The sequence below is a fragment of the Archocentrus centrarchus genome, chromosome 13 (genome assembly GCF_007364275.1).
Source record: "Archocentrus centrarchus isolate MPI-CPG fArcCen1 chromosome 13, fArcCen1, whole genome shotgun sequence".
NCBI lineage: Eukaryota > Metazoa > Chordata > Actinopteri > Cichliformes > Cichlidae > Archocentrus > Archocentrus centrarchus.
In genome coordinates, this window is record NC_044358.1 from 22,004,005 (window position 1) to 22,018,284 (window position 14,280).

The 14,280-nt window shown below is 42.4% G+C and overlaps 1 protein-coding gene across 1 annotated transcript; it reads right to left on the reverse strand.

Annotated features, from left to right (window-relative positions):
* Positions 1-8,216: 8,216 nt before the first annotated feature.
* LOC115790942 (extracellular calcium-sensing receptor-like) lies at positions 8,217-12,885 on the reverse strand. The gene is made up of 9 exons (XM_030744971.1): positions 12,644-12,885; positions 12,230-12,524; positions 11,984-12,070; positions 11,264-11,533; positions 10,913-11,119; positions 10,555-10,830; positions 9,463-9,690; positions 9,241-9,364; positions 8,217-9,130 (listed from the first exon to the last, which is right to left on the reverse strand). The coding sequence occupies exons 1-9, from the start codon at positions 12,883-12,885 to the stop codon at positions 8,217-8,219; spliced, it is 2,643 nt and encodes an 880-aa protein (XP_030600831.1).
* Between the last annotated feature and the right edge of the window lie 1,395 nt (positions 12,886-14,280).

Below are 14,280 nucleotides of genomic sequence, written 5' to 3' on the forward strand. Positions count from 1 at the left end.
AATAACTAGTTTTACTACTACAATCATAATACACAAATCTTTATTTTTTTTTTATAGAAAAGAAATCTAATCAAAGTTCAGGAATATTAATGATTTTGTATCACTAGAGGCTACAGTCTGCACTAAGAAAACAAGTTAACCCCCCAACTTAAACCCCCAAAGATTCACCAATTTTTATAAACTATCCACTGATGTCAAAATGCTTTTAAAAAAGTATTTCTTGTTGGGTTAAACTTGTAAGAAGGAAATATAAACCCAAATCCCAAAAATGTTGGGAAGCTGTTTGACAGTGTTGTATTCACAATAGAAGAAGAAATCATTTCAAATGTTTAAACTGAGAAAATGTGCGTTTTTAATTTGATGGTGGTAAGAAGTTTCAAAAAGTTGGGAGAGGGCAACAAAAGGCTTGAAAAGTAAATGGCACTGAAAAGAAAAAGCTGGAAGACCATTTTGCAACTAATTGTCTTAGAAAGGCAGAGTTTCTTAGAAGAGCAGTGATTTACCAGTCTACAAAACTTGTGCTCCTGGATGTCAAATTTGGAAGACAGAATATCACATCTTTTAGATTACTTAACATCATCAAAAGATTTGAAAATCTGGAGAAATCTCTGTGTATGAGGGACAAGGATCAATCAATAATGGACACCTGTGATCTTGTGCCCTCAAGCAGCACTGTTTTAAATACTAAATGATTATAATACTATAATAATAATATATAATACTGTCATGGAAATCACTGCCTGGGCTCAGGAACATTCCACAAATCATTGTCTACACAGTGCCGTGCACAAATACAAATTTAAGCTCTACTTTGCAAAGAAGAATCTTAGATAAAATGGAAAAGTTCCCTGTGGCCAGATGAATCAAAATTTGTGCAAGCTGTAATAACTTTCAATTTTACAACTCAGTGGCTGAATGAATTATGCCAAAATGTATGCTGGGTGTGACCTTATGGCTTGGGGTGGCGTTTGTAGTGGAGGGGGCTGTGTGGTTGGGGTGTGCTGCCAGCATGCTTGGACTCCTCCGGGTCTGTGGTGTGGGATTGGTGGGGTGCGCAGACTTTGGTGTGACTGGCCGGCCTTCCTCTGCTGCTTCCTCCCCCTGCTCTGGCCTGGGGCCGGGCTGCGGTCACTGTCGGGCGGGTGGGATAGTGGGGTGCACCTTGTGGTGGCGCCGGGATGGCTGGTGGGTTGTATTTGGCCGGGATCGATGGGTGGGCTTGGATGCTGGTTCCTGGCTGGTGCAGTTTCGTGTTGTCTCATGGGCAGCCTGGGGTTGCTACTGTGGACTGGGTGGCTCGGTTTTGTCTGCTTGTTTACATTTGCATGTGGGGCTGGGGTGGTGTCGTGTGGGGCTGCTGTTTTGCTATTGTGGCATGCTGTGTGGTCGGAGGCGGGATGCGGTGGGGGTGCCTGAGGTAGGGGAGGTGTGCTGGGCTTGCGCTGAGGGAAGTGTATTCTGGCTAGCTTTTCGGGGCTGGGGCCCTACTACGGGGGCGCCCCCCCCCCGTGGATAGGTCATCTGTGGCATCTGTGTTCGTGGATGTGTGTTCGATGTTAGTGCGCTGGTTGGGGGTGGTCCTTTGGGGGGACCTTGGGGCTTGTGGGGGTGTGTGTGGGGGGTTCTGCAAGGCTGAGATTAGGGCTTGCTGGGGGGTGGGGCTGTTTTGCCCCGAGGCTGCTTTGGTTGGCTGGCTCGTTGGGACTATGTGGTCTCTTCTTGGCCCTTCTCTGGATGGGTCCGGTTCATTCGGGTGGTGCCCCGCTCTTGTCCTGGCCAATGGGTTACTCTGCTGCTGCTGCAGAGGGTTGGGCTGTCTGCCCTTCTCCACCCTGGAGAGAAGAAGACCATCTCCTGGGTCCGGGGACAGGTTGCCCCTTTGGGGGACGTTACCTGGACCTGGGAGTATAGTATGTGTATGGGGAGTGTGAGTGGGTGCATGACGTCCATTTTTGTGTGTGTTTATGTTGGGCAAGTGGAGGTGAATGTTTGTATGAGAACATGTGGGTGGTAATGTGTGATTGAGTCAGTGGGTGGCTGTTTATCTGTCAGGTTGGGTTCTGGGCTGCCCCCTCTCCTGGATCATCTTGGGCCCCCTATTAAAATGTGAGGCCTATTTCCCCCGTCACACTCTCCGCTGGTGGCTGGTGCCTCTGCCCGCCAGTGTGTGGGTGGGTCTTGGTATCTGGGGCTGGGTGCCGGGGTATATGCCGGCTCGCCCTGGTGGCTGCTTGCCAGGGCCTGGGTACCCTGGCCCGGTTGGGCCTCTGGTGGGGGGTGGTGTGTCTTCAGGGCTCGGGTCTTGTTGTCCATGGCCGGATCTGCTCTGGCGTAGCGGGTTGTTGGTGGGGCCTGTGGGCTCGTCGCTGTGGCCACAGGGGGCTTCTGCATCGTGGCTGCCAGGTGTCGCCTGGGGCTTGCCTCTGCTGCCCTCTTGGGGGGGGGGGGGGGGGGGGGGGGGGGACTGGTTGTTCCTGTGGGGAGCTCCCGGGGCTCCGTGCTTGGGGGCCGCTGGGTGTCTGTGGCTCCGTTCTTCCTCATGCCATCCGCGTATCCCGGGGGGTGGATCTGTGGGCCCCCATACTTACTATCAAATATTCTTAGGGAGAAACTTTATAGACACAAGCACACACATACACGCACGGGTGTCTAGATTCAGGTGTTTGTCAGATACAATCTCAGTTGGGCTGCGGTTATCACTGAATAACTGCTTGTATTCTCTTCCATTACCTTGTATGGTGTACTTTCCATTGAAGGTATAACTGTTATTATATACTGCATATGCTGTTTGTTGTGGATTCTATTTTGTTTTGTTTTCTCTTTCCACAGGTCTCGAGGCAGACTTCAAGGGTGCTGACTTGCTTTATCTCTATACTTTTTTTCTTTCTCCTCTACTTCTATCTCCTTTTTTCTTTTTAAACCTTTCCTCCATCTCTCTCTTTTCCACTTTCCCTTTTTTTCCTCTCATCTTTGTGTCCATTACATTTGACATGAACCCAAAGCAATTTCTAATGAAGCTTCATATCTATAACAAGGGGAACATCATGGTGAAAGCTGTAATGCTCCGCTTGTGAAAACAAATCTGTTGGACCTTACCTTGCAAGACATTCAGACGACACACAGCCAAACAGCTCGACAAGACATGTTTAAGGGAAAAAAATTAAAAAATGAAGAGAGGGAAAAGAAAAAAAAGACTCAGAGGTGCTAATTCTCATGCCAGCTGCTTCACGTTCGGCTGCGAACTGTTCCACTGCAAGCTGGAGGCCACCCCCTGATGAAGCAAGCATTGTCCGCAAAAAGCAGAGATGAGATTCTGAGTACACTGAGGCGGAATTTAGATTTTAACTTTTATTGAGAAGGGGTCATAAACTGTAGAACAATGAACACTGTTCATAATGCACGGCACAACTTTACAGTTGCAATTTATTCATTTTTCAAATGTTAATTTCTCATATTTTAATGATGTGTGAAAATCATTTGCAGTAATGAGTTTTCATGTAATATTTAACATCAATTTATTTTATGTTTTTTTTCTTTGTTGTTCATTTGGAGTGTAACACACAATGTGCAGTGCCACCGACTTAAAGAACATTTAGAGTATGATTTATTATTGAAGAATGCAATTAATGCCTTTGTTTAGACAGTTTTTGACAGTCAGTTAGTTTAGTTTCCCTCAACTGATAAATTATTTGCCCGGAACATCTCTAATAGTTATGTTTCTGCCCAGTAACTATAATTCCATTACTAACAGCATCAACTGACAACTGCTATGCTAGTATCACTGTATATATAAAAAATCATAATGAATGATACTTTATTGATCCCACAACGGGGAACTTACAGTTAACAGAACACCATCCAAGAAGACAAACAAACATTGCCACTTACAAATATTTAGTCTTCTTCTTTTTTGCAAGCTACATATTCATTGTATAATGCAAAGTGATCAATTAAAGATTCAAGATTCAAGATTCAAGAAGTTTATTGTCATGTACACCGCAAAACACTGTGGTTATGCTGAGCAATGAAATTCTTACTTGCGACTGCTTTACAAACAATTGAAATAAGCAACTAAGTTAAAATAAAATTTAAGAACTAGTATATTAGGAAAGTAAAAGTAGAAAATAAAATAAATAAATAATAAAGCAAGTGCAATATATACAGATATATACAGATGAAAGAAAGGCAGGTAATCACAGTTTGGTAATCAGTCAGTGGTTCAGTAGCCTGATGGCCTGTGGATAGAAACTGTTTTTTAGTCTGGTTGTTCTTGCTTTTACACTCCTGTAACGTCTGCCAGACGGCAGGAGTGTGAACAGTGTGTGCTGTGGGTGGGTACGGTCCTTGATGATGTTGTGTGCCCTCTTTATTACCCGGGTATTATAAGTGTCCTGTAGTGATGGGAAGGCAGCTCCACAGATGAATTGTGCTGTTTTGATGACACGCTGGAGAGCCTTCCTGTCCTGACTGGTGCAGTTTCCATACCACACCGTGATGGAGTTTGTCAGGATGCTCTCCACAGTGCATCTGTAAAAGTTGCTGAGGAGCTTAGGGGATAATCCGAATTTCCTCAGTTTCCTTAAGAAGAAGAGTCTCTGCTGAGCTTTCTTGACAGTCTGTGTTGTGTTGTAGGTCCAGGTGAGGTCTTCACTGATGTGGGTGCCAAGGAATTTGAAGGTCTTCACTCTCTCCACCTGAGTCCCGTTGATGAATAATGGAGCATGCTGGTCTCTTCTCTTCCTCGGGTCAATAATCATCTCCTTAGTCTTCTCTGTATTTAAGGAGAGATTATTTTCCTGGCACCAGGACACCAGCTGGGCCACCTCTTCCCTGTAAGCTGCTTCCTCTCCCCCAGTAATCAGCCCAATGACGGTGGTGTCGTCAGCAAACTTGACGATGGAGGTGTTGCTTTGGGAGGGGATGCAGTCGTAGGTGAAGAGGGTGTACAGGAGAGGACTAAGCACACAGCCTTGTGGGGTCCCAGTGCTCACTGTCTTTGTTTCTGATGTCCTGGTACCAACTCTGACTGCCTGAGGTCTGTCTGTAAGGAAGTCCAAGACCCAGCGGCAGAGGGAGGGTGGTATTCCGAGGGTGAACAGCTTTTCAACCAGCCTGCTTGGGATGACAGTGTTGAAAGCTGAACTGTAGTCTATAAACAGCATTCGAACATAAGTGTCCTTATTTTCAAGGTGTGAGAGGGCTGTATGGATGGCTGCATTAACAGCATCATCAGTTGAACGGTTCTGACGGTATGCAAATTGCAGGGGATCTAATGTGTCCGGAATGGATCCTTTAATATGGGACATGACCATCCTCTCAAAGCACTTCATTACAAGTGAAGTGAGTGCAATGGGACGATAGTCATTCAAAGAGGTTGTGTTGGTTTTCTTGGGGAGGGGCACTATAGTGGTGGACTTGAAGCATGTGGGCACAGATGATTGGGAGAGGGACAAATTAAAAATATCTGTAAAAACCTCGGCCAGCTCTGAAGAGCAGACCCTCAGAGCACGGCCAGGGATGTTGTTGGGGCCAGGTGCTTTTCGGGGGTTGGTCCTCCTCAGGGCCTTGCACACCTCAGTCGATGTTACAGTGGGTGAAGAGCTCTGTGTTGCCTCCGGTAGTAGAATCTCTCTACGTTGGATGGAGTTGAGGGTGTCAAAGCGAGCATAGAACTGGTTCAACTCATCTGGTAGGGCGTTGTTGCAGGCTGTGATCCTGCTGTTCCTCTGCTGAAAGTCAGTGATGTGTTGCAAGCCCTGCCACATGCGTCGGGAATCAGAGTGTTTGTAATATCCCTCCAGCTTCAGTCTGTACTGCCTCTTGGCTTCCCTGATGGATCTACGTAGGTCATATCTGGTCTTTCTGTAGCCCTCCGTGTCACCAGAGGCAAATGCAGTTGAGCGTGCATGCAGCATGGAGCGTACCTCACAGTTCATCCATGGTTTCTGGTTGGGATATATCTTGCAGCATTTGGTGGGGACAATATTATCAATGCATGTGCTGATATAACTGGTAACCACTGATGCATATTCCTCTAAATCCACAGAACTGTCCTCTCTCAGAGCAGCATTCTTAAACACATCCCAGTTTGTGGCATTAAAGCAGTTCTGAAGCACCAGATCAGTCTCTTCACTCCAAACTTTAATGCTTTTAATTGCTGGGGGGGCTTGTTTGAGGAGCTGCCTGTACTTTGGATAGAGGAACACAGAAATATGGTCGGACTGTCCAAAATGTGGGCGGGGCACAGCCTTGTATGCATCCTTCACATTGCTGTACACGTGATCCAGAATGTTGTTATTCCTTGTGGGAAAGCTCACATGTTGATGGAACTTAGGGAGAACAGTCCTGAGGCTGCAATTGTTAAAATCCCCGGCAACAACAAACACAGCATCTGGGTGGGCGGTCTCTTGTTTGCTGATGATGTCGTGCAGTACTCCTAGCGCTGTGGTCCGATCGGCTCGCGGCGGGATATAAACAGCCAGCATTAACACAGCACTGAACTCCCTCGGTAAATAAAAGGGTCTGCACTTCACCATCAACACTTCGATGTCAGTATAACAGTGTTTCTCCACCACCTGAACGTCCACACACCATCGCTTGTTGACATAAACACATACACCGCCACCTTTGTTTTTACCCGAGGCAGATGTGCGGTCTCCGCGGTGCACTGAGTGGGTCTGTAGTTGAATGGCCGAGTCCGGCGTAGTTGCAGTGATCCAGGTTTCCGTGAAGATCAGAGCACAGCACTCCCTGATCTCCCGCTGAGCTATTGTCCTAGCTCTCAGCTCGTCCATCTTGTTTTCGAGAGAGCGGACATTAGCTACCAAAAGGCTAGGCAATGGTGGTCGTGTGGCTCTAGCCTTTAGTTTAGCATGTAGCCCTCCTCTCTTGCCACGCTTCTGTCTTGGATGCGCTCGTTGTCGGCTGCTCTGCCTGCCTGAGCGTGATCGTGGTGTTACGGCCTGCTGGCTGGAGCTGGCATGATCCAAACACAGAAGAAGGCTATGGTCCAAAAGGTCTAAGCTAAGCCCATGGGAAACTTTTCCAATGTCCAATAGTGTTTCTCTGCTGTACGTGATCCTTGAGTACAAGCACTGAATATTAGCCACACAAACTAGCACTAGAATAAACAACAAATACAATTGGTGTAGGGAGCGCGTCGCAAACACGTCTGCCACGGAGGGCGCCATGTCGCCATTCTTTTGTCACTGTTTGATGATCACTTATTTGCCAATATAAATAACAACACAGTGTAGTTACCCCAAAGTGGCAATGCGCTAATAAAATTTTAGCAAAATTTATTTACAAACAACGTACATGTAGCATAGATTTAATGTCATCCTTCATTTTGAGATCAGCTACTACACATAATACATATAATCTCTAAGGGTTAATATAAATATAAAATATACAAAAATAATCTAATTCCCAAACACTATATAGATGTTGATAATATGGTACTCTTTCATCCAGATTGATTAACACATGAAAGAGGAGTTAGGGAACAGACATACATACACAATGATAATTATAGTAAAAAATTTAACATTTCGTCCAAATAGTGCCACCAAGAGGCCACAGCTGTAGTCATTGGTTCATGTTTAACCATTAAGGTCTTTAGTAAAGGAATGGCACCTAACACTTAAAGCAAAAGGTAGATAATAATAATAATGACAATATTTCTGTCTTTTTTTTCTGTACATCTACAATCTGCTGACTCACTGGTATTGTCAGCTTTAATCTCAAGATTGCATTATGGGGAAATTAGGGAAAGAGTTTGAATGGATCAGATTCCAAGCCTGCATTGCATAAAAGACAGCCTGGACTTGCATCCGAATTATCAGAGCTTGTCATGCAGCAGCCAGACAGTCCATTCAGCATTGGTTAAGGCCAAATTGAAGTTGTTCTTTTGAATTTAGTTGATCCAGCACTCTACAGATGGGAAGAACTGGGGACAAAGACACAATATTTTGAGTCCAAGTAACAATTTAATTATTAAAACATTTATACAAAACCAACACGTCAGTATACTGGTTCTTCAGGCAGGGTACAGCAACCCAGTCTAGTATATGTGGTTACAAGGTAAAAAAGTGAAGAATGAAAATACAACAACAACAACAACAACAACAACAACAACAATAATAATAATAATAACTCTAAACTGTAATTTGGAAAGAGTATATTCATTTGGGTTAAGAGGCCTGAAAACGGATCCCTTATGACTTTGCAGAGCCACGACCCATGATTGCCTTCTTTGTGTTTCTCTCTGGTTTCAGCAGAATAATGTAACATTTGGGTCCAAACAGTGCCACCAACAGGCCAAAACTTGAGGCCAAAATGGCAAATACCTCCACTGCATCTGCATATTTGCCTGGAGAGTTGACATATGCAGGGACGAAGGCCACCCACACAGCACAGAAGATCAGCATGCTGAAAGTGATGAGTTTGGCTTCATTGAAGTTGTCTGGAAGATTCCTAGCTAGAAATGCTAGCAGAAAGCTAAGAATAGCTAGTACACCAATGTAACCCAGTAATACTGCAAAGCCAATTGTAGACCCAACTACACACTCAAAAACTATTTTGTCATTGTGATATTGGGTGTTTTTATGTGGAGCTGGAGAGGACGAGACAAGCCAGGCAGTGCAGATAGCAGCTTGGATTGAAGTAAGAACCAGAACTGTTCCTCTCTGCTGTACAGCACCAAACCATTTCAGATTGGCTCCACCTCCTGGCTTGGAGGCTGTGAACACAGCCAGAACAACCATGGTTTTTACCAGGATACATGAAACGCAAAGCACAAAGCTGATCCCAAATGCTGCATGCCTGAGTTGGCATGTCCATAGCCTTGGTTGTCCGATGAATAACAGTGAACACAGGAAGCATAGTTTAAGTGACACTAAAAGCAGGAAGCTCAATTCTGAATTGTTGGCACGCACCATAGGTGTGCTGCGATGATGGGTGAAGATCCCCAGGACCACAGCACATATAAGTGTGCCTAGCAATGAAGCAGTTGTCAAGCAGATACCCAGAGGCTCATGGTAGGAGAGGAACTCTGTTTTCTTAGCAACACAGTGATCACGTTGGGGGCTTGACCAGAAGTCCTCTGGACAATTGGTGCACTCCAAAGAGTCTAGTATAAAGGGGAAGATTAGCTTGCTTTCTTTTCTTTTTCTTTATTTTTTAAATTTGCATTCCTGGCCAAACCAGCTGCTTCTGTCATAAAATTTTGATGATACCAACCTGTTTCATTGCTGAACTTTCCTTCGGAACAAAGGACACAGTCAAAACAGCACACAGGTTGCCCAGTTTTTCTAGCCATTCGAGTACCTGGGGGACAGCGTACACTGCACACTGACAGCACTGGCTGCAGAGTTAGTTATGCCACATTCATTGTACACTACATTATCGTATTATAGTGCATCATACAGAACTAAATCTTAAACAGCAATGAATAGAAGTTACCTTTTTAGAGTCAGAGTTCCAAAAGATTTTATCTTCATCCAGTGTGAGTTCTTCACCATTTAAAGCTGTGTTCTTAACAACACCCACATTCTGTACCTTCATACTTCCATCAGGGAGCCACAGCCAGTTCATGATATCATATATAGGCAAGGCATCACCATTTTCATCAAATGACACTTCATCTCCATATGGAGTGGTGAAGTTGACCTTTTCCAAATAATGCATCAACTAGGAAACAATTAAATCAAGAGATAAATATGTAAGGGAATGTAAAAATATGAAAAGTAAAATCTAGGCAAATACTTTAATGACTGGAAATGGAGGGGAGAAAGGGTTTTTAAAAAAATCCTTCAATCGCCACATAATCTAGTTAAATGTTCACATCACAAAAGCAATTTTTCATTCTTATTTCTCAAATTACTTTGCTTATCTCAGAGAAGTAAATATTTATATTCTAATGTGAATGTGAATGTTGTCTCCAAAATCTGTCTGTAACACAAGTCTTATTCATGTGTTTTCACAGAAACACCCTCACTGCTTTCATAATAATTAAGAGGGTAAGTAGCAGCAAGATGCTGCTTGATTGACTGATCATTAGTGTATGCCTGTGTAACAAATTCTATAAGAGCACAAATTTCAGACGTTTGCTGTTCAGAATATTCATGTGTGTTAATACAATGCCTATCCCAGGGTGAGAGGCAAGATCTACAGGCCTCAATCTGAATGTTAAACATTAAAGTTGACAGTACAAAAGAAAAAAGACTTAATAAGAAAAAGTTGTGATGTTTGGACATAATAAAATATGCCACGTTTGTCAAAAGCACTGTGATGGAGAGGTTATGATTTGTTGTAAAGAACAGTAGGTCACACTTCCTCCACAATGATGTGAGAGATTGATAAAGTCAGACATTAAATGATTACTTGAACTTAATGCTACCAAAGATGGTTCTTTTAAACTATTGAATTAACGGGTGCACATAGTTTTTCACAGGACTGCCTAGAATCCCATGAAAACTTTATTTTTCACATGATTGTAGTAGTTGATGGCTAAATCAATAAAAAATAAATGTTGGGTATAAACAAATACTATACCTGCCATGGCTCCATTGTTTGCAAAGTAGCACAGCTGTGCCCGCTGAAAGGCCCTCTCCCTGGTGCACAGTGAAGCATATCATCAAGGGCATATGCAAGAGCATACACAGCCTTGTAAATATTGTACTCAGGCCGGAGGTTAGAAACATCCAAAAACTCAGTCTCCACATTCTCTAGTTCTTCTTGTCCAGTGCAGATTGCTCCCCCACCTTCTAACCAACCTGATGGAGGTGGAGCAAATCTACACTGAAAGGTGTATTCCCAAAACTGTCTTACCTGAAATTATTATTTCAGTCTTAAATGGGAAAAAAATGTTTTGTGTTCTGAGTTCAGACATATTTTAAATTTACAACCTTACCATGCTATTTCCAGTGTTATTGCTGTCATAAAGGTCAGGATGTGTTTTCAGCAGAAAATCCCTGAGCCCTGGTATTTCTCCTTGACGAATGGCGATGCCCAGTGTGCCACCCAGATATGGCATGTGGCGGGCTGTTTGGAGCACAGCTGCTGTTGTCCAGGCTTCACTGGCCATCCATTGTAGGCCTGTTACATTCTGCTTCATCACCTATTTATTGCATCTTATATTAAATCAATTCACTTAATTTAAATATTATTAAATATTATTATAGATAGATAGATAGATAGATAGATAGATAGATAGATAGATAGATAGATAGATAGATAGATAGATAGATAGATAGATAGATACCTCCTCCATTAGTTGAATCATATGGATCTGATGTGCAAAGACGATTACCACTCGTGCTGTGGATTTCTTCATCACCTCAACAATCCTCCTTAGTTCAGCTGAGTTTTCACCCCAGGGCAAAATCTCTGAGTAGGCTAGACAACTTCCACCCGACTGAGCAAACTCTTGACGAAAAGATCTTGCTACATGGAGTCCATAATCATCATCACTTACCAGCAGGCCAGCCCACGTCCACCCAAAGTGTTTTAGAATCCGAATCATTGCATGCACCTACATGCATAAGAGTGAAGTCATTAGTTTAGAGCAGGGGTGGCCAACTCCAGGCCTCCAGGTCCGGTGTCCTGCAGGTTTTAGATGTGTCCCTCATCCAACACACCTGAATCAAATGGCTGAATTACCTCCTCAGTATGCAGTCAAGTTCTCCAGAGTCCTGCTAATGACTTATATATTTGACTCAGGTGTGTTGAAGCAGAGACACATCTAAAACCTGCAGGACACTGGCTCTCAAGGCCTGGAGTTGGCAGCCCTGGTTTAGAGGCTATGTTTTGGTGCAAACTATACATACATATATACTCACAATGCAATCAATGTTATTTCTTCTCAATTTGTATAGTATGTGGTCCACAAAAAACAGGCTGTTTTCTACCTCAGGGTAGCTTACATCAATGCACTTGCTGTGAAATATTTTTAAGATTTCTTATTTGTAGAATAAGGTTTTACCTGGAAAGCATCACTTGGAATAGTTCTAAAGAAGGATGGAAACCTGTGATGGTCACTCAGGCAAGAACATGTTGCAAAATAGCTCACCTATCAAAAAACACACTTAAGATCAAAACAGTTGTTTATGGTTTTTACATATTTCCTATTCTGCATTTCTGCTCATTTCTCACCCTAGAGAAAAAATTAACACAAAACATTAATACAACATGCCAAAAGCATAGTTAAAACTTAGAATAGGAAACTTACAATGGGCATTTTAAATAAACCTATTACATCAGAGGTTGCAATAGAAAATGTTGAGAAGGAATCGCCCACAATCCCCACAACTGGAGGAGTACCAAAACAGTTCTCGTGAAGCAGAGATTGTTCCTCCTGACCACTGACTAATGACAGTGCAGCACTGAATCCAATAACAAGTGTGGCACAGTTGTCATAAAGACTGTATCCCAGAGTCACATTAGGTAGCAGATTGGAGTTTTTGTTGATTTCATCAATGGCAAAGGCCATAGTCATGGCATGCCTGAACCCTGGAGGGTCAAATCTGGCAAAAAAAAAAAAAGAAAAAGAAAAGAAAAAGTTCAAAAGTTAAAAAAAATAACAAACTGTGTGTAGAAAATCTGCACCAATTTATGCTTTCTACAGCATGAACATACTACTTACCCTTGGCAGCTCAAAATATTTGGTTCTGAGGTAAACGCTAGCTCAGGGAAAACAGAGGTGTAGTGAACTTCAAACAGCCCTCCCAGAATCACATCTCCAGGCTTGTGCATTCCATTCAGATAAAACTGTCTTCTTAACTTGCAAGTTGAGAAAAGAGACTCTGAGTGCAAAAAGTAGGAGGAGAAGAAAATCACAATCATGTAGAAATACAAGTACATCAATGTGTCAAGAAATGCCCTCATAATGGCACCTCCTCCTTACACCACCAGTTCTTATCTTCATGAATGCATACTTATATCTGTTTTGATTTATTTTTCATCATAGTATAGCACCACCCACATCCACATAGTAGGACAGGGCATCCTCTCTCTAGATACAGTTTAATACTATAGATACAGAATGCCATATAACATAATTTATGTATTTTCAATTATATTTACACTTTTTTCTCTATCTATCTATCTATCTATCTATCTATCTATCTATCTATCTATCTATCTATCTATCTATCTATCTATCTATCTAAGTTAAAAGCATTAGGTATTTCCCCAAACATAAAAACAGGAAGTCACAGTGTTTTACGTATTTTGCCACAATGACAGTGGCCTTAGAACTGTGTTCCTGATTTTCTGTTTTCCTAGTGGTTGAATCATGCATATATTTTCAAAGACACTAAGTCTCTAACATATCATAATATAATTTTTCAGAGAATAACTCACTGCTGATCTGTATCAAAGTGAATGCTCTTCAAACACTGAGTTCAAATGCATACTGCTTTTGCATTACAACGTAGGAAGTACAGTAACACTTACAAATACATGTAATTGAAAAACAGGCCTCCTATTTGTATTAACATACAACAGTAACACAATAGTACTCTTATGTAGCTTTCTGTACTCTGTTGTTTTTCCCTTGCATTCCTACACAGCAGCGTATTTGTCCGTTTACACAGAAACGCAGGCCGGAGTGTTTCTGAAATGCTCCACTCTGGACCCCGTTTCCAAAATGCATCCATTCTCGTGTAAACAGGAGACCAAAACGCATCAAAACGACACAGTTCTCGTGTAAATGGAAGGCCAAAACGCATCAAAATGACACCGTTTTTGTCTCAGAATCTGGCAGCAAATTAGGAGGAGTTGTAAATTACCAGACACTGTCATTTACGCTCCGATTTGTTATAACCACGCTTTCCCTCCATCTTTTACGGACAGGACTTTTGAAAACTGGAAGTCCAGAGGCATTAATTTATGTGAAAAGATTTATATGTCAATCAACAATTTGCCTCCTTTACACAGTTAAATTAAAAGTTTTCCCTCCCACCTACACAATTCTTCAGATACTTACAAATTCGAAACTATGTCCGTCAAAATATAAAAAATTTTGAACATCTTCCAGAGGACAATAGATGTGTCACGCTTTTGATGAGTTCCCCAGATTCAAAAAACTGATTACTAATTTTGTTAAGTTATTTTCTGATTCTAACTCTGGTACTCAGTCTATTACACTGATAAAAATGATTCTGCGGTGAAGTAAATCTAACATTAATGAATCTGTGAAATCAACAATAAAAAATCAAGTTAGTATCTTTACACAAATATACATAGTATTGAGGTCAAAAACATTTGTTCAAGATACAA